Here is a 27,495-nt window from a genome sequence, read left to right as displayed (position 1 = left end):
TCCAGATTGCTGGGATTAAAGGTGTGTGCCACCACACCCTGCTCTGGATTGAATTTTAAAAGTGTCAAGAACTTATATTTTTGTTGGGTAAACTGAGGTTTTTGGCAAATTGAAAATGAGAACTGTAGATATAAAAAATGGTTAAAGGTTTGTAGTTATAAGCTTGAATTGAAAATGTTGGTATGATGTTATTAAAAACGACGTAGTTTACTTTTATTGAACCATTTTCTATGTAGAGAATGTGGTCATTCTAGCATGGATTTAAGAGAATTCCAGTTCCCATGTCAGAATTTTACACCCTGATAATAGCAGAAGCTCTTAACTACTTTTGTTCTTGTTGTTGTTGTTGCAATGATAAAATGCATTGACAAAGTCACTTGAGAGAGAAAGGAGAACCTGGTGGTGAGGATGCATTTAATCCTAGAACGTGGGAGACAGAGGCAGGTGGATCTCTGAGTTTGAGGACAGCCAGGACTAAACAGAGAAACAGTCTCAACAAAGAGAGAGAGACAGAGAGAGAGAGAGAGAGAAGGGACGGGAGGAGAAGTGTCCATCAGGTTGGGGAGACTCAGTGGAAGGAGCTTGAGTTCATGCTCTGACGTCTCTCAGTTATAGACGATTATCTGGAAGTGTAAGACGAAATAAACATGTTACTCGCCAAGTTGGTTTTAGTCATGGTGTGTGATCATAGCAATAGAAACCCTAATTAAGGCACATTACAAATTTGGCTTCTACTCAGGTAAGCTTCCAGATTGTTAGGTATAGTTATTCAAGTTCATAATTGTGATCAGAGTACAATATGGTAAGTGCAGTGACTGTTGGGGAACTGTGACTTGTTCCAGTTTTAGTTGTCACTGTACGAAGGATGTGGGCACAACGACTTTCCTCTGGGGTAGTCAGATTATGTGGCTGTGAGGCAGGGTAGAGAACATTAGAGACCATGTAAATGAAAGTAGGAGAAAGTTTTGGGACGTGGGTGAATGAAGAGTAGGTGATTCTGGCTATGATTTCAGTATGATTGGAGAAAGTGAAGTTTTGAGGCCGAGGGTATAGCTTAGTGAGTTTAGCATGCACATGGCACCAGGCTTAATACCCCGCACTGGGAAAGGGGAAGGAAAGGAGAGGGCAGCAGCTTTGCCAAGGCGGTGCAAGAGCCCCAACCTGCGAAGTCTTGTGACTCTTCTTAGTAAGGGGAGGAGCAATGATGTGCTGTTCCTTCAAAAACAGTGACTTGTTTTTTCCCAAAGACTAGTTGATGAGGAGAAAAGGAGGATTGAGATGACTAGTCAGGCCCAAACAAAACAAAACAAAACAAATGAAACCAAACCAAACCAATGGGAGGAATAAAATATGATACTAACAGTGGCTGTCTCCAGCAATAGATGACTCCAGTACTAGAGATTTCTGTTTTGTTAAGATTTGGTTATGGCCAGATGAGTTGCATGCATATTAGTAAATTTTAGTATATGGATGGATTCCATTGCTATTTTTGGACTACTGTATATAAACTTTTATGTGAAATAATCTGACTACTTATTCTACCCTTAAATTTAAAAATATGACAAGGGAGAGATTTGATTACCTTACACATTTCATATTTGTAGTTTTATCTGTTTTGATCCACTTTTTCTAGGTATACGTCTATGTTATAAGTAAATTTAATCACAAGAAGAATTAAAACATGGATTTTTCTGTATGTTAAACCCTAGCATCTCTGAAATTTAGGGAAAAGTTAAGGATCACTCCATGGTATGCACTAAAAAGAAAGTAAAGGAGGAAAATGATGGAGTTTAATTGGAGCACAAGCAAACGGGTATTTCTCTGGTTCTGTCCCCCAGAGTAGAACCTCTTTTCTTCAATGGTAAACTTGACTCCAGTTGGTGAAAGAGGTCTATTTAGTTGAACATTCTTTATTTCTATCTAGAGTTCGACCTTCTTTGAGTTCATTCAGTCTGAAGTTTTCTCAGCTTCTTGTATCTTCAGGTTTGTTTGTGTTTAACCAGAAATGTAAAGTATCCAGCCTTGTGTCTTCCACTTTCTCAGCACTGGACCCTCTGTCCTCTGCTCCCAAGATTCCTTCTCTGTCAATGTCAGAATTTGTATTAGTCACCCATATGTCTGTAAGTCTTGGTTGTCTATAAATCTTTATTCTCTCATTTACTAAGATTGGATATCTACTGATGCCCCTCAACTTCATTTATGCTGTTTAACCCAGTGAGTCTGTGTGTGTGTGTGTGCATGTGCATACGTTACGTGTGTGTGTGTGTGTGTGTGTGTGTGTGTGTGTGTGTGTGTGTGTCTATCTGTCTGTCTGTCTGTCTTTTCTGTGTCGTTTTTAATTTGTTCATGATAATTCATATTATGTATTGAGAATCAAGAATCTGTGGTATACCCGTTCATTACTAGGGGAAAGTATAGATAAAAGCTGGAAGGAATTGGCTCTATGACCTGGTCTTGCTGCGATACTGTGGTGTTGCCGGCCAACTGCACTAATGGATGGCTTTTCAAAATACATCTGGTTCTTGCCAGGTGGTGGTGGCACACGCCTTTAATTCCAGCACTCAGGGGGCAGAGGCAGGAGGATCTCTGAGGTCTAGGTCAGCCTGGTCTACAGAGTGAGTTCCAAGACAGCCAGGGCCAGAGAAACCCTGTCTCAAAAAACAAAAACTAAACAACAAACAAACAAAAAACTAAAAAACATCTGGTTCTTTAGTGAAAAATGGTTTATTGTCCTTTGCATTTTATGATTCTCTTTGTTAATAATGACTGAAAAGAAAGCTGTAGAGCAGATCATTTACTTACTTCTTCTGGACTGTTCTGAGAGAGTGCACCGAGTGCTCAGCGCTGGCCAACCAGGGAAGTAGTGTTGGACATGTGATTGTGCTGTCCTTCTAAAGATACTTCGGGAACACATTTTATCTGGTCATTATCACAAGATGTTTTCCTGTGCCAAATTAAAAAACAAACATTACTTTTCTCCTTTAAGATACAAAAAGTTATTGTCTCTAATCCTCAAGTGATAGTTTTTAATATAAAAATTGGAATAGATTGAAAGTACAAGAAGGAATGGAACACACACATAATCTCACTACCCTGAGAAACAACTGTTACCATTTTGCAGAGTGCCTCTCAAAGTTTTTTCAGTCTGTTCATATATACATACATATATATCACAAATATTTTTATATGTCATCACATAACTAAATATATTTACTTTTTAAAACTAGATCATTCTGCATGTTATTTACGTTTCTTTTCCATTTCACATTACATCATTAGAAAATAAGATTGCTAGAAGTTTAAGTATTTAAGTTTATTAGCCAATCATTGTTTATTGCTTTCAGAAATATTTCTAATATTTTCATGATTTGTTAGCAGCTGCTTCTCCTATTCATTCATTCATTCATTCATTCATTCATTCATCTACTTATCTGTCTATTTATTTATGTTTTTTGAGACAAGGTTCAACTATGTAGCCCTGGCTGTCCTGGAATTTACTCTGTAGACCAGGCTGGCCTCTAACTCACAGAGATCTGTCTGCCTCTGCTTCTTGAGTGCTGGGATCAAAGGCATGCCCCATAACACCCAGTTGGTTAGGTTCTTTTTTTTTTTTTTTTTTTTTTTTCTGGTTTTTCAAGACAGGGTTTCTCTGTAGCTTTGGAGCCTGTCCTGGAACTCAGTCTGTAGACCAGGCTGGCCTCAAACTCACAGAGATCCACCTGGCTCTGCCTCTAGTGCTGGGATTAAAGGCTTGTGCCAACACCGCCCGGCTTAGGTTCTATTTTTTAGTGGTTAGGTTTTTTTGTTTTTTGTTTTTTTTAATGGACCATTATAAGTATTTTAGAAAAAAAGGCCATATCAGAGACTTTTATATGCCTTTAGGTTTTTCTTTTTACTTATTTAGGTCCTTGGAAATGAACCTAGAGTTTTGCACAAGCTAAGCTAAGCTCTGTGACTGAAGCACCCTCCCACCCTACTTACCTATTTATTCAACTGACATTCTGTCACATGTTAATTATTTATAGGGACTGATCCACGGCTTCCTATTTTATATGCTTCAAAACAAAACAAAACAGGCTGGGCAGTGGTGGCACACACCTTTAATCCCAGCACTCGGGAGGCAGAGGCAGGTGAATCTCTGTGAGTTCAAGGCCAGCCTGGTCTACAGAGATAGATCCAGGACAGCCAGGGCTATACAGAGAAATCCTGTCTCGAAAAAACAAAAACAAAAAAACAAACCAGTGTCCAGAATGAATGTGGCATTCTAATTGTGTCCTAACACAAATGAAATCAAAATGATAAGACCTCGGCACTGTCCATGCAGCTGGTTCTCTACACTGAGCTCGTAGCCCCCGCCCTGCCCCTTGTGTTGTTGACATAGTTCTGCTATGTAGCCCAGACCCGGCTTTGTATGGCTTGTAAGTGTGTGCCACACCAGTCATAGACAAACGCTTATCTTTGACACTGAACATATTTTGTGTATGGCAAGTTATTAACCTTTCTATGCCTATGTTTTCTTATTTGTAAAATAATTATGAAAATAATAATTACACTTGAAGTTTATTTGCCTTAATTAAAATAATGAAATGAAATTACTTAGCATAGTGCCTGGTATAAAACATTCAACAAATAATGTGATGGTGATGGTGGTAAGATTTAAACAGTGTTGATACTGGCAGTGCTAACAGTGTTATGTTTCGATACAATCAGAGTTCTTTTCCACAGTGGTGGTATAGTCACATTCACCTACCCTACTCCACGGTTTACTGAAAATATATGTATATATGCGATGATTTTTTTAAAGATTTATTTATTTATTTTATGTATATGAATGTTCTATCGACTTTATGCCAGAAGAGGGCATCAGATCTCACTATAGATGGTTGTGAGCGACCATGTGGTTGCTGGGAATTGAACTCAGGACCTCTGGGAAAGCAGCCAGTGCTCTTAATCTCTGAGGCATCTCTCCAGCCTCTTGATTCTTACTTCTTTTGGATGATTTTCCCAGTCTTGTACTTGTTACATTTTTAGTCCTATTTATAACAACTTACTTTGTTGTTGAATTGTGTTTTATACTTTTTATTTACTTCTAAAACTGTCACCTAAAATAATGATGAGTTTATTTTAATTCTTTTCCAATTATTAAAAATATGTATAAATGGAAAATTTCAAGGGTAAACAATAAACCCACACCTTTCTCATTTTAACCTGCAAACCAGTTTCTCGAGGACTAGAACTAGAGTCTGGGTTAGAGTGTGGTTTACTATGCATGAGACCCTGGGTTATATGCCCCAAACTGCAAAATAAAGTAAACTTTTCATTTAATTGTTTTTTTTTTTTAAGATTTATTTATTTATTATGTATACAGTATTCTGCCTACATGTAGGCTTGCAGGCCAGAAGAGGGCACCAGATCTCATTATGGATGGTTATGAGCCACCATGTGGTTGCTGGGAATTGAACTCAGGACCTCTGGAAGAACAGCCAGTGCTCTTAACCTCTGAGCCATCTCTCCAGCCCCCTCATTTAATTGTTTTTAAAGCTCATTGGGAAGATTGTTCAAGAAAGCTAACATAGCCTTTACCATGACAAGTATATCTGTAGCTCCATTACGTGTTATACCCAGGCTTGCTTGGTCAAGAATGTCGAGTTAATAAAAAAGCCTCATCTGTCTGTCTGTCTGTAATGCTACAGATGCAAATGGAGTGGCTTTGTGGATCTTGTTAGTGATTTTTATTTTTGTCTTACATGTAACTGCAGTATTATAGGATTTAAGGTGCAAAGTGGCAGTCATTAATTTATGTACATATTTTTAACAATGGCTGCTCTATGAAGAATGGGTTTTTAGTAAGGAAGATGAAGGCATTTGTAAATAGAGTTAGGGATTTTACCAGCAGCCAGAGTAGAGGAGGAACTTACCAGCGTTCTCTTCAGGGTCAGATAATACTCTAAGCTTTATGGCTCTCATAGTTTATCACAGCTACATTGTGGCTATGCAGAAGCAGTCACCACTAGTAAAGGAAAATCCGACCCTAAACAGACAAAAACAGACTGCCAGTAGACTGTTGTTGGCCAGGTCTTTGCTCTGAGTGACATAGATCAGTGTGGTAGCTATGGTGATGGAGAAAAATGGATAAATTTCAAATTCATAGTAGAAGAAAAATTGAGATGAATTGAGTCTGATAGGACGGAGGAATGGACATGTTCATGTCATCCCTCTATAGGGAGTATCAGAGTCATGGCTTATAAGTGGAGTGAGTTTCATGATTGAAGATACCATTGCATAAAAATTTTCATCTGATTTATGTTTGCAAACCACCCTAAGCCCCATTCAGATTTGTGCCAACTTGTATCAACAGCTTTTTTGTTTTTGTTTTTGTTTTTTTTGTTTTGTTTTTTGTTTTTGTCTCCTGGTTGAATCAACTCTGTGCTCGTTTGACCAGATTTTGCTTAATTTTCTTTTCACTGCTTTCTGTGATCTTCCATTAAAATCATCCAGTGACACCTTACAGAAATACATGTAGATGGCTAGACTGGATCAACTATGGAATATTTGAAGGGTAATTTCCAGCAATAACAAATTATTCTCCTTTTATTGATTCAACATTAGGGTGACTAGGACAGAGCCAAAATTTGAAGTATGCTGTTCATTATTTTGAATCATTGGTTGTTTAGAAAGTTTGTGTATGTCCTCACTCTTCCTCCCGAGAGGAGTGTAGTGTTGATTTCAGTGCATTTCTTGTGTATGGCAAGGCACCTTGTGTTGGACATGTTCTTCATCTGTGCCCTGCCTTGGGTGCTGCTGTTTTCCAGAGGTTCCTCACTGTTTCTGTGAGCGTGCTAAGTGTCTTTCTTAGCTGACAAAGCTTCCGGTCTCCTGTCTGTTCTTTGGAGTGTCTTGTGTTTGGGTTAGGTAATCAGACATTGTTGGTCTTCATCCTTCATGTCCTTCTTAGAGATCTCTAAGCTTAGTCAATATTTAAAGCCATAGATTATACCTATGGTTTAGTTGATCTACAGATACTAAGTCTTGTTCACATCCTCTGTTAATATTCCCATATATCTATTTTTTATGTCTAGGATAATGTCTTCCCTACAAATATTTCATTTCAAAGTAATACTTAATCTTTTGGATAGAAAAGGATACTCCCTGAATAGATTATTTACTGAGCAGTATAAAAATCAGTGCTTTGCTTTTGGATTATTTTCTCATGTTCAGGTCTCTTGAGGTCTCTAGAGTAAATTTTTAAAAAATTTAAATTACAGAACCTGTAATTTAGCATGGTGTGCATTGGAAAAGAGAAAAAAAAGCAGCATAGGGCCATGGAGAGAGCTCAGCTGGCAGAATGCTTACCGTGCACATGTGAGGACCGGTGTGTGGATGCCCAGCATCTGCCTAAATGCTGCTCCTAGTAACATGTGTTTGTAACTGCAGCGTGGGGCTGGGGTCAGGGGACAAGGGACAATGGCTCAGAGCTCAATGGCCAGCCAGTCGAGAGAGAGAGAGAAAGAGAAATATAGATAGATAGATAGATAGATAGATAGATAGATAGATAGATAGATAGATAGACAGACAGATACATAGTAAGATCGATCGATCTTACTCTTTAACCCAGACTGACCTGGAGTTGGCTCTGTGGCCCAGGCTGGCCTCACATCTGAGGCAGTCCTTCTGCCTCAGCCTCCCAAGTGCTGGGATGAGAGGAGTGGGCCAACACTCCTGGTTTGGGAATTTTGTTGTTTAGGAGAGGGCTTTTTTGAACTACCAAGCTTGTAAAACTCATTTGGACTTGAGAGGTAGTTTACTTCAGTCTTCAGGCACAGAAGCTAATATTTAGGGGAATCCAAGACTGTCCCATTCAGGCTGAGCACAGAGCGCCTGATCACCGAGTGATTTCTGTTCAGGCTGTAATTGGTCATCTACTTATGGTCAGAATTGAAAGTGTGAAGTAACAAGGGAATCGATTATTTCATATATTTGTATTTGAAATCATAACAGACTACCTAATTACTTGAAACAATAATATTTTAAAACTGTAGGTAAATGTTTTGTTTTGTTTTGCTTTTGGTTTTTCAAGACAGGGTTTCCCTGTATAACCCTGGCTGTCCTGGAACTTGCTCTGTAGACCAAACTGACCTTGAACTCAGAGATCCACTGCCTCTGCCTTCCACATGCTGGGGTTAAAGGTGTGCAAACCCCCCCACCCCCCGACTGGTAAATGTTTCTTGATAGAATTACTTGCCTATGTATATATTATATTCACAGTAATGTCTGCTGTCCAGTAATATCTTTATGTCCATATTTCCCACACACTCTTAATAGAAACATTTTTGTTTGCTGTTTAGCCATTGTTTCTGTCTGCCACCTGATATCTTGGAGTTTTATACATCCAACTGTTTAATTGCTTTAATGATTTTAAATTTTTATTATTATTGTTGTGTGTGTACACCACAGCACAGATATGGAGTTCAAACGACAATGTTGGGGAGTCAGTTCTCTTCTTCTACCTTATGTAGGTTCCAGGGATCCCAGGCTTGTGTGGCAAGTGTCTTCCCTTGCTGAGCCGCCTTGCTGGCTGTAGGAGAAATGCTGGAATAAAGGCATTTGTCAGAACATCTCAAAAATAATGAACTTGTAGCTCTCTACTCTTAGTGGATCTACTAAGGTAAAAGAAGCCGTGTACTGTCTGGCTCCTGGTGATCTTCCTAATTGCATTATATGAAAAAGGAAGGGCTCACTGAATCTTCTTCTGTACTTTGGATTCCCACAGAGAACTCTTGGGGTATTAGCACAGTTTTCACTGTTTAATAAGCATTTCCTTAGAGAACCATCAAAGCCTGTTCCTTTATAGATGGATGTCTAACCAGTACTGCCCACGAGAGTCTGTGACTCCTGGGATCAAGTGACTCCCTCCCAAAGCTAAGTTTGTGGGTCCTTGCCATAACAACTGGCTTTATGAGAAGCTTCTCATACTCCCAGTGAGGAGATGAGACCCAGAGCCTCCCACATGCTGTGGAAGCACCCCGCCTCTGAGTTACATCCTCAGACCGTACAGCTACATTTTCAGTTGTAAAATATGGGTGCATATGAAATAAGGAAGATAGCTGACAGCATGGATACTTAGTCCACATGTCTCCCTTCCCTAGTGCACCTGTTCAGTTTATGACTACCAGATGTCAGCATTCATAAATCCTGTGGTTACACAAAAGAATATTTGATGTACATGAGTTTGAACAAGAGTACCTGGTCACTGATTTCTTTTTCTTTTTGTGTACATACATAAAATCATCAAGCAGAAAAAGCTTTTTGTGGCCTTTTGTTTTCACAAATTCTGATTTTAGCATGTCCTCAGGATTGTTACAAATAAAGATCATTTTATTAAAATGAAGTAAATTTATCTTTTCCCTTATGAGTATCATGACAAATGCTGACTGCATGTCATTTATTACAGTTTTATACAATTTGGAAAAATTTTTAAATATTAGACTCTTAGAGGTATGCTAATAGAATATGTTGAATATAATTTTTCCATTTATTTGCACTGGCTTTAGCTTATAAAATCAGTTTGAATCATTGTACTATTATTATATACTATATATGTTATTATAGTTGTTTAGAGTTATACCTTCAAAGAAGAGTGCTGGGAACCAAGCTCAGGTCCCCAGAAGAGCAGAAAGTGCACTTACCTACTGCCCATCTCTCCAGCCCCCAATTTTCTACTCCAGTATTATGTGTTAAGTTTTCGGTTACAGTCATTTTTATCCTAACTTACTCCTTCCCTCCCTCCCAATCATCCTTCCATCTTGGTATGTTACCTAAGCTGAACCTGAACTTCTGAGTCTTAACCTTTTGAGTGCAGCCTTCTGGCAGGTGATACTATAAATACACATCACTGGACCTGGAACTGATTAAATTTCTAAGTAGAGTCTTAAGATATACCTTAGAAATGATACAATTTTATGGATTACCTCAAATGAAAAGATCTGCCTTTATTTTTATAGTCTACCATAGGAGAATATGCTGTGGAAGGGAAATCATGTTATTTTAGTGTGTTCATTTTAATCTTATGGGCTAGTTTTTAAGACACAAGCAATCTATTGGCCAGTGATGATTTGGATCCCAAGGAAAAGAATATTCTTAAAGCACATAGAATGAAAGGCGGTCACAGGAGCGCAGATATCACATAGAGGCCCTGCCCTTGGTAAAGTCTGAAAGTAGGTTGTTCTTAGACATCTAAATGATTTTATCCTATTAAATTATTTGAATGAGTTAATTTTACTGATTCTCAAATACTGTATTTGAATAGTGACTAACATGATAGCAGACTATTTTATCATCTGAATTTGTATTATAACATATTTGAAAAGTTTTGTAATAGAAGACCATATACAAAGATAGTTATGAGCTGAAGGAAAAGTGAAGTTATCACAGAAAAGTACAGCAGGCTCCTTTGTTAGAACAGCCATGGAAAGAATCTGGCTATCCCGTGAGTAACACAGGCTCTATCTGGTAATCAACATGATACCATGGCAAGGACTTATGGAACCTATAAATACCAATATGCATTTTAACACAAATAATGTAACTATCCCTTGTGTTCTTTTACTACCACCTATATCCACTGGCAATCAGATAAACAAATACTTATTAATTCAAGTTAGGCTGGGCATGGTTCACACCCATAGTCCTTAGCCCTTGGAAGGCTGAGGCAGGAAGATTGCCATGAGTTAAGGTCAGCATAGTGTCCACTGTGAGACCTTATCTGAAAAACAAAAAAGAAAAAAAAGTAGATGCTGTCTCTGATTGAATGCTAGACCCTCAGCACTTTGTGTATTTCTTCCTTTGATCTCAACTTTATCTTCACATTACTTGTAAGAAAGCAATTCAGATATCTATGTGACTTTCTCAATATCCCAGCCAAGAAACTCCAAGGTACAGTTGTACACGCAGATAACAATTGCCATCAAATATCTCACTGGTCCAGAGTAATCTGTTTCATTAGTAAGAAGTCGTTCTAGGTAAACAGCTCATGTTTGTCTTTCTATTTTTAAAATGAGAATTCATGAAAATAGTTTATGAAGAATATGCTAGCATAGGCCTTGGACGTATGTTTTAGAGGTCATTTGTTTTTGTACCTGACCCAAAGCAGCCCATAGAAATTTGTCTTGTTAGCCACCGTTAACCACTCAGTCTTTCCCTAGACAAAGACTGATAGAGACAAAGATTCTATCATACATGAGCATACTTACCATAGTACTGTCAGCTAAGGAGGTGATTGACAGCAGTCCTGGGAAATGAAGGGTGGCTGTTGAATTCCTTAGGAAGCGTTTGGAAGTGGTCTCACTCACAATGCTTAGAGTATCCTGTATGATTCCTTCTATCAGGAAAAAAATGTGTGTACTTTCCGTATTCACACTTCAGCTTTGCATTGTTTTAAGTCTAAGTTTTAAGATGTAACTGAACAGTTTTTTAAAGGAAATATGTGTCTGTGTGAATTCACTATGGAATATTATACAGATACCTTTTTGTAAGAAGATTATTGAAATTGTGAGAGCTTACATGTGACTAATTGTAAATTCACTCATAGATGAGCACTCTTTTTTTCTTCCTGTAGATGTACTTTTTTTTTGTTGTTGTTGTTTTTCGAGACAGGGTTTCTCTGTGTAGCTTTGCCTCTTTCCTGGAACTCACTTGGTAGCCCAGGCTGGCCTCGAACTCACAGAGATCCGCCTGGCTCTGCCTCCCGAGTGCTGGGATTAAAGGCGTGCGCCACCACCGCCCGGCGTGTAGATGTACTTTTTAAAGCATAAACTTCATGATTTCTTTGCTTAATTGTGAAATCAGTATATGCATTAAAGTGACCATAGTCTGGTAGGTCCTCAAATTTGAATATCACCATTATAATGAAAATGAAACCTGTGTAAGACTGAACCTATAGCAGCTCAGTACTTTAATAAGGATGCTCAGTGATTTGCATTATAAAGCTCTTTTGAAATCAGAGTGGAAACTTGGCTCTGATAAAACTTTAAACAGGTTCTCTGTCTTTCTCTCTGTGTTTCTCTCTCTCTCTCTCTCTCTCTCTCTCTCTCTCTCTCTCTCTCTCTCTCTCTCTCTCTCTCTCTCTCTCTGTCTTATACTAGAAATGACTGAGTCATCCTGGTCACCTGAGACAATACAAGGATATGTCCATCTAGATTTAGAAGATGAGGATACTCTTTGTTCACGTTGGTGTTTCCTTTTTGTTATTGCTGTCTCCCTCCTTCCTATCTTCTCCTTCTCCTCCTCCCTCCCTCCCTTTTAAAAGGGATTTCCCTGTGTTGTTCAGTTTTGCCTTTAACTAGTGAACCTTCTCCCTCAGCCTCCCAAGTAGCTTTTTGCATCAGGCCTGCTGTATTGCTTTTATCCTTTACAGCAGTGGTTCTCCACCTTCCTAACGCTGCGATCCTTTAATACAGTTCCTCATGTCGTGGTGACCCCAGCCGTAAAATTATTTCTTTGCTACTTCATGACTGTAATTTTGCTGGTGTCTGATATGCAGGAAATCTGACATGTGCCACCCAATTTGAGAACTGCTGCTTCGTGATAATACAGAATTTGGTTGCAGTTGAGATGTGATGAAGAACTTTGAGAAGAATAAGAATATAAAATTTATTTTTCCCAAGTTGATGACATCACACAGTTGCATAAAATTAGGCCATTTTTAGATACACAAACTGTGTGATTCATTAAAGAATATGATGCACCTAATGTTCAATTTGTTTCAAGCTGAGTTGCAGGGACACAAGGCTGTAGTCCCAGCTGGGGGACTGAGGTGGGGGGAATATTTGAGCTTGGGCACAGCCCTGTCTCAAAAATAAAATTAAACTCGTTGCATAAATGTTCATCTTACTTCACCTTCTGTTACTACAACAATACCTAGTATTGAATGATTTATGAAGTAGAGAGTTCTGAAGCCTGAGCAATAGAAAATCTGAGCAGCTAACCATGTAAGGTGTCCCCCCTGTACAACTACCCACTTCACAAAATGTGGATATGTTTCTAGAAGAGTGAGAGTCTACTCACTCCTGCCCAGTCCCATGAGAAAGGAGGACTCAAGCCTTAACATGAGTTTGGGCAGGGGTACTCTATTTTTAAGCCACAGGGGTATTTTGTCCATATTTCACCTTATACCTTTTAAAAAATAAGGAAAATGAGCAGACCTGTCTAATTCTTTGGAGTAATTCTGCTTAACACAGTGTTTCCTTCTGTCATAGATATGGACTCTGGAGAACGGCTGCCATCCTCACCAGCCTCCTCCGCTACACCAACGGCATCTTCTGCTCCTTCTGTGGCTTCAGCAGTTTCCAAAAGCAGCCTTTCCTCAGGAGCTGTTTCACTTAGTTCTACAATCAACCCATGTGGTGAATATCCTTTCCAACCCGACTTTAGAGCGCTGTCTTTCAGGGTTTTGTATTTGTTATACTACGCTCTGACCTGTTGCATAACCTCTGGGTTAAATATGTAGTCTTTCTACTTTATCTGGACTTCACTCTGGGCATGCACTACTTATTCCTGGTTCTCCACACTTCCCTCTGTCTTAAGTCCACCTCCACATTGTGGATTGATGATGTAGTGGGTTTGTGAGACAGCTCAGAACATCATACTTAAGAACACCACTTTTATCAGGGAAAAAATAGGCCCACTGCTTGAGGATATGCGCTTTTTTGTTTTGTTTTGTTTTGTTTTTAAATCACCTAAAGTTGCTCATTTAAGAACCGTCCTGAAAAGTAGTCCAGTTCAAGAGTGCCAAGGCCTTGCCTTCTTGGCGTCTGCACCAGTGATGTTCAGGGACTGTTAGTTCCCATGGAACAGTGCTCCCCAGAACATACCTTTAGTTTTATTGCCATGTTTGAGATTCAAAACCAGTGTCATTGCAGTAAGAACAATTAGGGCTATCAACATATGGGTTTTATGGTTTTTGTGGAAAGAGTAATATTTCTTTTCCCATAAGGAATGATATTAAAAAAAAAAAACCACCTGTTTCTAAGAAAATAATTTTGGGACAGTGCTCACCAAATGTATTACATCAATTAGGTGCATTAAATAAATACAGTTAACTAATGTATTAAAAGATAGGCTCTGAAAAATGGAAAGCTCTTCCCCGAAGAAAGACACAGATTTTTTTTTTTTTTTTTTTAAAAAAAAACAGTGTCTAATGATGTTAATGATTTAGCCTGGACTCCTTCGTCTTGGTGTAAGTCCTACGATTCTTGGCATGAGCCATCACATCTAACAAAGCTACAAATATGGAACAAAAAGTGTAACGAGTAAGAGGCAAGCCAACAGGAGTACTCAGCTCACTCATCCTAGTGCTTATAAGGATTCTTGTTCATCAGGAAGAAAAAGAAAGCCAAACTCCCTTTTCTCTGCCCTGAGCAAGGCGGGTACATGTCATTGGAGCCTTTATATAGAACAGCAATTGATGTACACCATAGCCAGGCTCACTGACAATCACGTACCTTCCTACATACTGGCTCCAAGTAAAAGCTAAGGGAATGACATTTAACATAAGTGAATAAATCAGCCTTACACCGTGCATTTGTTTGAGATTTTGGCTGTTTGACCTAATACATAGACAGAACTTTAAGAAATTTAAAATCAAATAGTTAATTTGTACAATAGTCTGCTGCTTTTCATTGTGTGTGTTGGGGGGTGTCCATGTTGGAGGTAGATTCCTTCAAACAAATCCTACATCACAGGCAGAATCTGGAAAACTGATAAACTAAGCCTGCTGTGGGTAAGGCTCCAGCAGGCATGCCTATCTCTAAAATTAACGTTTATATCACATCACTGTTCTCTGCAAATGTGTGCCAGGTCATTGTACACTGAGGAAATTGCAAGGTGATTAAGTCTCGTGCTGTTAGGTACAACAATGATTAACTACGACAGGAGAGCATGGGAAACATGCTGCTCCCAGATGGGTGCTGGGAGTGTCGTCGGCTCCTGAGGCTCCTCCTGGTTTTAAATCTGTCTCCTGAAGTGTGAGGCTTCATTCTCACTTGTGTGCCTCACAACTTCATGAGGGATGTTCCTTCTAGAACACCTCTTCAGAGGAGGCCAGGGGAGTGAGGTAAGCCAGGGTTGTGTGCCAATAGAGTGGATGCTTTTCCCAGAAGCCCCACCTAGAGATTTCCACTTAATCTCTTTCATCAGAATTGTGTGAGTGATAGTCTTGGCTTCAAGGAAGGACAGGAAGTCTGGGTGTTAACAGACCATATTGTGGCCTTGACTAAAATGGGCCTTCTATTAGGAAGGAAGGAAAGCTGGCTTGGTTGTATGTGCTGTGGCTTTGTGGAGGAGACAGACAAGTAGGAGCCCAAGCTGGGGAGTAGGCCATGACAGAACACTTAGAACTAAATCTGACATGCGTAAGAATCTGTGCAGAATAATGTAATGATTAAAAGCAAGGACACTGTGAGATCAAACCTTGGCTTGTCCACCTATTAGCTCTATGAATTACCTTTTCTTAAGGTTCAGTGCCTCATTTGTAAGGCAGGAGTAACAGCTGCTTTCAGTATTATGATAAATGAGGTAACGACTGACATATAGTTGGTGCCTAGTAAATGGTAACCATTATCTTTTCTTATATTCTGTCTAATAAGAATGGTTTGGTATGGTGGCAAATGCATTTCTATCAGTAGCATCAGTGTGTAAAAAGAATGCCACTAGAGGTGAAGAGGGCCTTGCATTTATATTTTTGTTTATATACGTTTATCCATATGAAAAACGATGAAGGTTCCAGAGACATTTGGAAATAAATTCATGTGGGATATAAAGACTGCATTTGTGCAAGGAGGCATATAGAGAAAGAAAAGCCTTGACATGACTTGGTGTGTCTACTAAAGGGTGATATAATAAGAAATGTAAAGAGGGAATGTGTTTGTAAGGATACAGGACTAGGTTATCTTTTTGTTTGTTATACCCAAGTGGTGTGTGTATGTAGCCGGAAGGTTCCTCTGGTCCCAGCCAGCACTGAGGTCCTGCAGCTGCTTATTTATATCATTCAGAGACTTAATATTAGTTATCAACTGTATGGCCTATGGCAGGCCTCTTGCTAGCTAGCTCTTATAACTAACCCATAACTATTAATCTATGTATCTCCAACGTGTTCCATGGCTTCCCCTGCGTCCCATTATATGTTGCTCTTAGGATGGCAGTCTGGCGTCTTCTCCACTCCGCCTTTCTTTTTCCTGACTGTCCTTGGATTTCCCGCCTGCCTCTAAGCAGCCTTGCCATAGGCCAAAGCAGCTTATTTATTAACCAATGGGAACAACATATATTCACAGCGTACAGAAAGACATCCTCCAGCATGTGTATTTATATGTTCATGTTGCTGTTGGTAGAATTTTTAAAATATTTCCAGTTTTTATCAATTGTAAATACTGCCATTAAGGGCATCATTAAATATAGGTATTGATACATACAAGCATATGCTTTTGGTACCCATAGTCTCATTTTTTTCTGCCAGATGATTTTTATGACACCAGTCAGACTGTGAGGTACTTCTGGTCAGTGAAGTCGTGCTTCGTCGAGGTGTCTTTTTAGCTTCTTGTCAGGATTTTTAGCTTTCTGGGTTTCTTCTTTTTTTTTTTTAATGCTTGTTTAGGGCTTTGTTTCATATTTCTAACAAGTCACATTTTTTCCCTAAGTGTTTATGAATCATATATGAGATGCTTTTCAATTATGTGTGTGGAGACAACTTTTCATAGTCCGATGTGTGTATATATTTGTTTGTTGTATATTATCTTTTGATTATAGCTTCCACCTTTGATGGAGCCAATTTCAATGGTTTTATTTCTGGTTGCGTTTGTTTCTTACTGAAGAAATCCTGCTTTGCATCTGAAGTTAAACATTTATATATTTAAGATTTTACTAACCTCTTAGCTTAGTCTAATCTGCCTACTATAACAAAGTACCACAGAGTTGATAATTTATAAGTATTAAAAATTTATTATTCACAGTTCTGGAAGCTGGGAAGTCCAAGATGAAGGCGCCACCCGACTCAGTGTCTGGTAAGTGTCTCGTACTTGTTTTGTGTTAGTGTCACAGAATCCTGGCTCTGTACTTAACAAGTACTTTATATGAAAAGAGACTTAGGTGGCATTTCATTCTAATGATTAAAAAGTTCAAACATTATGTGTAATATCTAGTGAATGATCCCTGGCTTACAACAGATGTGGCAGAGAATTTGAAAGAGAAATAGTTGTTTGGAAAAGGGACCAAACACATAGCGTGGCATTGCTTTATAACCATCTACTGTCCGTGAGAACTAATCTGTTCTGAGAACTACATTAATCACCTCTGTTGGTACCCTCTGACTGAGTAGTTTTCCATTAGCCTCTACATCTTAAAGATCTACCTCCTTTTAACATACTAAAGTCTGAACTTCCAACACATGACATTTTAGGGGATAAATCATATCCAACCCACAGCATTGAAAGCCTTTTTCCTTAGAGATTGCATTGTCTTCTTTGTCCTCTCTTGCATGGTAGAAAAGGGAACAAGACAGTCTGTTGTATAGCTTTTTCAGTGTAATAAGATTCACACCCTCAAAAATTACTGCAAAAGTGGAAAAGTAAGAAGGCAGCAATGTGTGACTTTTCCTGGGGAGAAATAAGCCAACATCTATTCACTACAGATAGGGCAGCAACGGCAGACCAAAAGAAACAGTTGACCCAACTCTAGCCTAATGGATCATAATTGGGTTACTAGTAGGAATGTGGGTGAAGTGCTTATTATAGAAGCATGGGTGACTCAGCAGCAGCTGCATCATCAAAGTCCCACGCTAGCATGGATGATAATTCTTGAAAGCTGCATCCCTGCAGCTCTGTGTACAACTTGTGGGTAGCTCTGCATATCAGAGAGTCCATTCTCTAGAAGAATCATTACTGCTTTTATTATCTTCCAGAGGAGTTTTATGAATTCTGTAAGTTTCAGGAGACCTCTGAGCCCTGTAAATTTCCTTTGCTTCTTGAGTCCCATGAGTGTTTATCCTCCCCATAGGAGGGAATGTGTGAGTTGGGGGGCAATAGCTACAGAATATAATTCCTTTAACATCTTTTTATAAGACACTAGTGTATTGGTAAGGATAACAGCTCTCCCAACTTAGTTCCCAAAGGCCCTACCTCACAATACTGTCTCATTGCAGTTCTAACATACAAATTTTAAGGGAACACCAACATTCTCATTTCTACTACTTAGAAAAGTACATGACTGTTAAATATCAGGCCAGTGTGACAGACTGAATTTAGCCATTGGATTTTGAAATTCTTGCTTGTTGGTTATAATATGTGTCACATCAGTTAAAGATATTATAAATCACTAAAAGTATTTTAAGTAGAATGAAATTTAATTAATCTAATCAGGGACTTAGAAAACTATAGAATTACTGACTCCTGGTTCCCATGACTGACTTCAGAATATTGCCGCCTAAGTGACCTGTTAAGGAAGTTACCTCTGGTTCAATTCAAACCACTCTCACGACTGCTGGCTTCACAGTTTTACCATTTTACCTTCAATCTAGTAGACTCGAACCCTCCCTCCAGCTCCTCCTAAATCATAATTAATAAATTAATTAATTGAATAGGCCTGGCATTTGAGACAGAAAGATGACAAAGTAGAGGCCTGCCTGTGATACATATAGTAAGTTCAAGGAAGACAGCCCAGACAACTTGGCAACTGTCAAAATTAAAAGGACTAATAACATATTTCATTGGTAGAGTGCGTGCTTAGAAAAATCTTTGAGTTCAACCCCAGTACTGAAATCAGTAAAGGAGAGAAGGAAGGCAAAAGGAGAAGACAGGGAAGAGAAGTCACCTTAGGTATCCTTACTAACTTCCCTTACATACTTGGTGTAATAAAATAACAAAGTACAGTCAATGCTTAAAGAAATACAGCTTTTAACTCTTAAAGGAAATGCAAATATTTATTGTTCTCTTGATAAAGATTACGAAGGACTTTTCAAGTGTTTCATTCTTGGTATATAGTATCATTAATTTTTCTGTCCTGGACCGTGTTGGTGAGTGTGAGAAGGTGCTCCCTTGTTGCCTGTCTTCAACAAGGAGGACATTCCAAAGCCTTCCTTTACCCAAACACTCTTCCGACTCCTGTTCTCTGTTTTCTGCTCAAGTGTTTACAGCCTTGCTTTCTCAGAGATAGCACCATGTGCTTTCGGTTTCCTCCCTTTGTGCCCATTCCGGCTCACAGCAGAGCCTTCTTCCTCAGATCCCCGTCACCTAGCAGCTGACAGCTCGCCAATCTTGCCTACTAGATCCCGTGATCCCACTCTCAGTTTTTTTATTATTTCTCTAGCTCTTGCTTCTTAGATTTTTTTATTCATTTTTTTGGTTGACTTTGATTTTCGTTTAGTTTCTTCCTTTTTGTTTCACTCATAAAGGTGAACTTTCCTAGGTCTTGGTTCTGAGGTCTTTTAGCTCTTGGCTCTTTGTTTAAATGTACCTGAATGAGAACTGTGAACTTTCTCAGATCCTGATTATACACATTTTGTCTAAATGTTTTATAGATATCTCTACCATAACAAACTGAACAAACCCCAACCAAAAATTTGCCTTTTCTGCTAAAATCAGTTTCACTTACACTCATCCCCATTCATTTAAATATTTGAGCCACTGTTCAGAAGCCCAGTGACTTCAACCATAATTTTTTTTCTTTCACTCTCACATATCCGTCCCAATGGTCCTGCTTTGAAAATAAAGCTGCCGCTGGTACCTTCTTTCTGGCTTCCTGTCACTAAAATAGGTGGCACCAGAACCTCTCTCCTGGGGCGTTGTGGTTCATGCTGAGTGCTCTCTCCACTTCTTGCTCAGTCATTTGTAATTCATTCCCCTCATAAAGCAGTGAAGGTAATAGACAAAACTTCTCACTTTTGGGTTTTCCTCAGTAATAACTTCAACATTTGCTTACAGTTGTTTGTCCAAACTATGTGATGGGTAGGGAATTGGGGTGGCTCTGGGAAGAATTGCTGGAGGGGAAATTGATATGACCAAAACACACTGCACAAAACTTTAAAGAATTAATCTTTTTAAAAAGCCTGCAAGGACTTTAGACTGTTTTGATTTGATTTGGGCATTTGGGAAAGTAAACTCTTGCTCTGTATTGGAGTTTACTCACTGTAGTGAAAAAACTCCAGAATTCTGAGGCCATATAGTCTATTAACTCTGGAATATGTTAAGCAGACAAATTTAGGTTATCCCTTGCAATTCATGATGAAAGTGTAAATATGCATAACAGGAAAGCCTATGTGTCCTCACGTAGCCCCAGGTTATATCCACTCCTTCAAGGTTTCCTCTTTTATCTCCACCCTGGCAGTCACTGCCCTGCTTTCTGCCACTTTTTACTGTTTGGGGACTTTTATGCAGATTAATTCATGTGTGCTTTTGTGACTTGTCTTTCATAATTCTTTTTAAATAGTTATATCATTGTTTATATAGTAGCTCATTCTTTTATCTTACTAATAGTTCTATTTTGTTTTATAACTGCCAGAATTTGTGTGATCATTCACCTGAAGATAGACATTGCAATGTTTCCACTTGAGGCAATTATGAGGGTTCAAGTTACAAACCCTTGTGTTTACACACGTCTTTATTTCTCTTGGGTAAATACCTAGAAGTGGAATTGCTAGAGAATATTCTAAGTGTATGCTTAGTTTGATGAAATTTGGCAAGTGTTCTTCTAAACTGTCTAACATTTATTCTTTAATTCTCTAAAAGCAACATGTACAAGATAATAGGAACAAGTAGTTCCTATGCTGAGTGTGTCATTAAAGAACATTTTAAACCAACACAGCGGATATATTATAGCATCTATATAGCTTTGGTTTTCGTTTTTAATTTTTTTACTTTTTGAAATTAAATGTAAGCATATTGTTTTTCTTTCCCTTTCTTCCCTCCAGCCCTTCCGAAGCATCACCCTACACCTCGCTTGCTCTCAAATTCATGGCCTCTATTTTTTATACATATATATTCATATATATGTATACATGTATACACACACACACACACACACACACACACACACACACACACACACACACACACACTGCTCAGTCCATAGAATGTTACTTGTATGTTATGATTTCAGAGCTGGCTACTTGGTGTTGTCTTTAATATGTATTTCTCTGAAGACTGATGGTATTGAGCAAATTTGCATGAACTTACTTGTCATTCATATACTTTCTTTCATAATACATTTATCCAGATATTTTACTCATTGTGGTGGGTGCTATCTTTTTCCAATCTGTGTAATTTTTGTTTCTTTCTTTGCTTTATGAACATTTACTGTTTTGCTTTATGAACTATTGAATAGAACTGATAATAACAGACATCATTGACTTTTGAGTATTTTTTATTTAATTTAGTATTGATTTTGTCATGTGATTGTGTCTAGTGAGATGTTGACATAACCTTGATTTTTAACTTGCTAATAAGGTGAAGTAATTGACTAATTTTTTATATGGTAAACCATTATAGCATCCAGGGACCAATTCCAATTAATCATGCTGTATTGGTCTTCTAAACCATCGTTGGAGTAATTTGTTGAAATTCTATTAGGCAACCTACATGAATGCTTAACAGGTTAATTGCTCCATTTTTATTTTCCTATCATTCTCTGTTGGAAATTATTTGGGACAGTCCCCAGTCCTACTGTGTTTTGGAAGAGTATATAATTGTTTTTACTTTTCTAAATGTTTGACACAATTTAGCAATGAAGTCATCTAAGCCTTGAGATTGGTGTGTGTGTGTGTGTGTGTGTGTGTGTGTGTGTGTGTGTGTGTGTGTGTGTCTTTGTTTAAACTTCAGTTGTTACACGATATTAAGTCATAGCTTTACCTTTGAAGAACAGGTACAGCTGGGGGATGGATGAGCTCATTGGTTGGTCACTTTCTTACATTCAAGATGCCCTGGTTTTGATACCTCTTACCAAATATGCAAACATCCCAGGTTATTTTTTTATTTCAGTGAGATTTGATTGGTGTCTTTAAAGGATTTTATCTGTTGTTTAATTTGTGAGCCCAAAAGACCTTTTTCTTTCATTGTTAATATTCATAATGTGTGCCTTTTCTCATTTTGTAGAGGTTTACTGATTTCATTGATCTTTTTAAAGAATCAAGTGTGAGTCTGATTGAATTTTCTTTTAAGCCTTTGTTTCTGTTTCAATGATTTATGCCGTATCTTTATTATTTGTCTTTTTTTATTAGTAAGATTTCCTTTTCTTTTTTCCTGTTTCTTTTGTTGTTGTTGTTCCATTTATCCAGCTGTCTGTCTGTCTGTCTGTCTGTCTATCTGTCTATCTGTCTATCTATTCATTCTGAGGCAGGGTTTCTCTCTGTAGCCCTGTCTGTCCTGGAACTCTATAGACCAGGCTGTCCTAGAACTCAAAGATGCACCTGCTTCTGCCTCCCAAAGTGCTGAGATTAAATGCATGTACCACCACCAACTGTCTTTTTCCTGCTTTTTTAAATAAAATATTGATCATTTATTTGGGACCTTTGTCCTTTTAAATATGTATTTAATGATGTGCATTTATTTATAGTATGGCCATAGCTGCAACCTGTGCATTTAAAAATATTGATTGTCTTATTCCATTAAAAAATATATTTTCTTTTGATTATTCCTCTTTGACTAACAGGTTTTATAGAAGTGAGCAATTAAAACGTGCATTTTAAAAATTGTTACCCATTTTGGTTTTATTGTGATCAGAAAATTCATTGATGCTATCATTCTTCTGGTCACTGTGTGTTGATTACAGTTTTAGACAGGCTCCCCATTTCTCTGTGCATTTGAAAATCCTTGGGTCAGCAAACTGTTTTAAGCAGAAGCGAGTCTCCTGTTTGTGATTTTCTAGCCTCTTTGTTTACCTCCACACTTTAGCTGCTCTGTCTTCATTGGACTCTGTAGTACGACATGTCAGACTTGACTCTTCAGGCTCCAAAGTATGTACAACAAAGCAATATCCAACTCAACAGATCTGCTGGGCATGGCTTTGCGTTTCAAGAATAGATTCCTGTGTGTCCTTTGCCAGCTTGTCTTCCATTCAGTAGAGTACTCACAGCTAGGCATTTGGGTACTTTACGTTCTGAATTGGGTTGGGTTTTTGTTCTGTTTGTAGTTACTCACCACTAGGATTTCACCCCTTCAGATTTCCAGATGTTCATTTAGCTCTGAATTCTGCCCTCTATACCTCATGTAGCTAGACTTGCCATTGTTTAGTTCCACTGTTTTCTGTGGCAGCTGGGAGATTGATGCAGCAGAAGTGGATAGCAAACCACCAACGCACACTTCTTAGCCCTTGTTGTTATCATTTTCACAGACTCTCCTTTGGCTTTTTTCTGCTTTTGGATGCTTTCTGTTATTTTTAGAGTGTGTGTGTGTGTGTGCCCGTGTGCATGTACATGTGCAAGTGCATGTGTGTGTGAAGCTTACAAGTGAAAGCTAGAGGTCACTTCACCTGGCATTCCTCAGGGACTATCTACTTTGTCTTTTGAGGCAGGGTATCTCCCTAGGATTTGGGCTTGCTAAATTGGCTATGCTGGTTGACCAGCAAACCTGCTGGACTCTTCCTTTCTCTTCCTTCCCAGCACTGGGCTTTCAGGCACACAGCACTACACCTAGCTTTTTACATAGGTGCACGGAATCTAGTTCAGGTCTTCGTGCAAGCACTTTGCTAACTGAGCTAACATCCTCAGTCCCTATGTTGTTGGTATTTTGAAGTGGGTTCTTTTTTTGGTATTTTGGTTTTTTGAGACAGGGTTTCTCTGTGTAGCTTTGTGCCTTTCCTGGTACTCACTCGGTAGCCCAGGCCGGCCTCGAACTCACAGAGATCCACCTGCCTCTGCCTCCCGAGTGCTGGGATTAAAGGCGTGCGCCACCACCGCCCGCCAAAGTGGATTCTTAATGATGCAGGCTGGCCTTGAAACCTGCTGTGTAGTGGAGGTTGTCCTTGAACTCTCTTCTTGTCTCTATCTTCCAAGTGCTGGAATTAGAAGAGTATACTACCAGACCTGCCCAGTCTTTTTCTTTCATAAGTTCAGTTAAAATCTTGTTAGAAACAGTTACCACCTTGTGTAGACTTAGTGTGGCTCCTTCAATCCTCTTCTAGTATTAGAAGTTGTTACCTCAAAGGTAAAGTACTTTTCCAGTTGTTTTTTTAACCTAAGGTCCCAGATTCCCGAGACTCATGTGATGTAGGCAATGTAAGCATCGTCTTTACCAGGGGAAAATGCTGTCACTTATACAATGGGCACATGATACAAACGAGACTATGCAAAGCTAAAGAGATTTTAATGGGGATTTTTATTGGCACTAAGTATTGGAAGGAAGGACCCATCAGAGGGAGCAGAGCCAAAGGATGGAAAGAAGCTGCATATTAGTCAGTCTTTAAATATAGCTTCTTCATCTGAAGCAAATCTTTCCCAAGAGCTTTTGAGGTATGAGAGTCATCAAATTAACATTTTCACATAGCCAGGCTGAATAAGATGTTTTGTGTATTTCAACCTGCATAATACATAAGGTTGTACACTGTCCTTCACCTGACCTCCCCTATTTCATCACATTCATTTGGTGCTCTTCTTGTTCTGATCCATCATATTTCAGCCTTCTGACCTTTCACTTCTTCAAGTATAAAGCTTTCTTTTCTAGATTAGTATCTGAAGTATACCCTCATCTTGTCTGAAAAATCTTTCTGTGGCTGTTTATTTCTCATGCTTTGTCTCAATTATCCAGAGATAGTGTGATGGCTAATTTTGTGTCCACTTGGCTGGGGATGTAGGATACCTCGAATTAAACATTATTTCTGAATGTGTCTACAAGGTATTTTTTGATGAGATTAGCATTTGAATCTATGGATTGAGTAGAGAAAAGTGCCCTCCCTAGTGTTGGTGAGCGTCATTCAATTCCTTAAGCCCTGAACAGAATGAAAAGAGAGAAGAGAAAATTTGTTTTCTCTGCTTGGCTGCTTGATCTGTGATGTCAGGCTTCTCCCATCACCCAGACTTAAACTCCGTCAGCTCTCTAGCTCTAGCTCTGCATCACCAGCTTTCCTTGTGGGCCACCATAATTTTATTTGCTGCTTCGTCATAATAAATCATTGGTTCCTACAGGTTCCATGTCTCTGAAGAATCTTGACTAATACTGACCTTAATTATAGATGACTCCACTGATCATAGTGTCTAGGTAATTGCTCTACTATTATCTAGCCCTGTACCTATTAATTTCCTCCATAGAACTCTTCACAATATGTAATTATACATTTGATGCTGTTTTATTCATCCTTTCCCTATGTCTAAAGGGCAAGGACTGTATCTGTTTTCTTCTACAGTATGGAAGAAAGAGAAGGAGGGTTGAACTTTGTGGGACTAGGACTTGAAAATTAGATGATTAATAGTTTTCTGGCTATTTCCACCATCTTTCACAGTCTAATGTAATGATGCAATAGATGCCTTGACTGATGTCCTCAAGCACCAGCAATGCCCCAAAGACACTAAATGCCAGGTTCCTGTTAGGTCTGCTTCACACTCATCCTCAGGCTAAAGGCTAAAGGATAAAGCTTGTTATATTGCTAAGTCTGAAGATATGGCTCAGCTGTTAAGGCTAGGCTCACAACCAAAAATATAAAACTTGTTACATTGCTAAATGAAATCATGAAGGATCACAGAACTGGTGATGTTGTTGTGAATCCCACAGGCAGGGTAAACGTGGAGTGCTAGACCCAGATTCATGTGCTGTGCAAAAGATCTAAGGAAGTACAAAACAATGTATCTTCTTACTTTGGTCTCATTGTACTGACCATCTCTCCTAAAATTATGGACCAGGAAGAAGCAAGACATCGGGAAAACCCTCAGGTTTTCTAAGAATGTAACACAAACATGTAAATAAAATTCTTCAGTGGGGAAAAAAATCTACAAATTTTGCAAGCTGTGTAAGTACTGTTTTGATAATTTCAAACAACTCTGCAAATTTCCATTGGAGACTAAGCATCAAGAACAACAGTGTAAGGAACTGTGGAAAAATCAGTTAACCAACCACGTACAGTTTTTGAAAAACCATCTTCATTCCTAGTTTTCTGGTCTTTTGCAAGAAAACTTTCAAGTAGCTTCCCTTATTTATAAAGGCTCAAAGCACTCTAGAATTTCCTTTGTCATTTGTTCCCAATCAGAAACAAATGCTCAGTGTGCTTGCTCTTTGGAAGAGGATGTGCTAGTTCACACAGGTGAAAGGGAAGATTCAGAAACACTTCCACTTCCTGCATGGTATAATGTGCTTTCAGAGGCTCTCCCAGGAGTGGCACTAGTGGGGACAGTGGGTCTTTCATCATCAGAGGTCCAAGGGGCTAAGAACAACTCTGGCTGCAACAGTAGCATGCCACACAACAAGTCTGCCATCATCCCTCCTATCTGTCACAGCTCACTAAAACATCCGTGTGAAATCCTTTACTGTGAGGAGCATCAAGGAGGTACAGTACGGTGTTCAGGTCATTGTGGACTGTTAGCAAAGAGAGGTCAGCTACATTGGCCTTATCTGTTAATGCAGGAGCTGTTGCTGATTTCAGCATCTTCACTCCAGCTCCATAGACAGTGAATTCTATAAGCTACATCTTGGCTTTTCAGGTCTATATCAGTTTGGGTTCTTCTGTTTCTGCCAGGCCATGTTTTTCAAATAAATTGAAAATCTAAAGGGATCTTTTGATGGTGTATTCCAGATGTAGCAGAAAGAGATATTTTGAAAAACTGGAGAAGAGATAAAAAGAAAAAAAAATATCAGAGTCAGATCATCTGAATTCTTTGACACCTTCCACAACTGGACCATATAAAAGAGTATGAACACCATAAGGGAGTCCTGCTTGTTATGTTCATGAACAGCCCTGACAAACTGAATGGCTTCATGAAGCTGGATCAAATGATCAGTGACCTCATCAAAGTAATGAGCAATCTGTCACCAAGACCTGTTCCAAGGAAGCAGGAGAGGGATCAGTGCTGTTTCAGGGTCAAAGAACATCAAAATAAGATTTCTTCCCAGCATTATTTGAATTTTAAAATCTCTAAATCTATTAATATTTAACATTATTTATATGGAGAATATATATTTAGGCATATTAGAAGTATTTTAATGGCAACTTTTAGATAATGAAAATTTATGTCCATTAATATGTTCTTATTTAGCATTTTGTATCCTATTTCACTTGACCCTTAGTCAATTAGGCAAGACTGTGTGTGTGTGCAAGGCTTAATCTCAGGGGCCAGCTAAGCAGCTGACGTAAGTCATATCCTCTTGATTATGCATATATTTCACTTGACAGTGCAAGGAACACACAACTGAAATGACACCATCAGGGATGTGAGAGGTCTTCTCTAGGTGTTTAGTAGATAAAGCCAATTTCACGATTTACATCACACTGAAAAGTTTTTAGTACCATTTTTCACTGCAGCTGCTTTGCTAATTT

General features: G+C 38.7%; 1 protein-coding gene across 17 annotated transcripts in view; it reads left to right on the top strand.

Annotated features, from left to right (window-relative positions):
* Nucleotides 1-27,495, top strand: part of Baz2b (bromodomain adjacent to zinc finger domain 2B) — a 325,749-nt gene that overhangs the window by 199,670 nt on the left and 98,584 nt on the right. For all 17 annotated transcript variants that reach the window (XM_052723268.1, XM_052723263.1, XM_052723267.1 and 14 more), the window contains 2 exons: nt 13,254-13,400; nt 17,001-17,051. In XM_052723268.1, coding sequence (XP_052579228.1) covers nt 13,256-13,400; nt 17,001-17,051 — 196 coding nt within the window. In that variant the 5' untranslated portion in view covers nt 13,254-13,255. The remainder of the gene's footprint in view (nt 1-13,253; nt 13,401-17,000; nt 17,052-27,495) is intronic.

The sequence above is a fragment of the Peromyscus californicus genome, unplaced genomic scaffold, assembly GCF_007827085.1.
Source record: "Peromyscus californicus insignis strain IS unplaced genomic scaffold, ASM782708v3 Scaffold_7__1_contigs__length_154581171, whole genome shotgun sequence".
Classification (NCBI taxonomy): domain Eukaryota; kingdom Metazoa; phylum Chordata; class Mammalia; order Rodentia; family Cricetidae; genus Peromyscus; species Peromyscus californicus.
The sequence above is the reverse complement of the archived record's forward strand: the minus strand, read 5'-3'. Positions and strand labels throughout refer to the sequence as shown.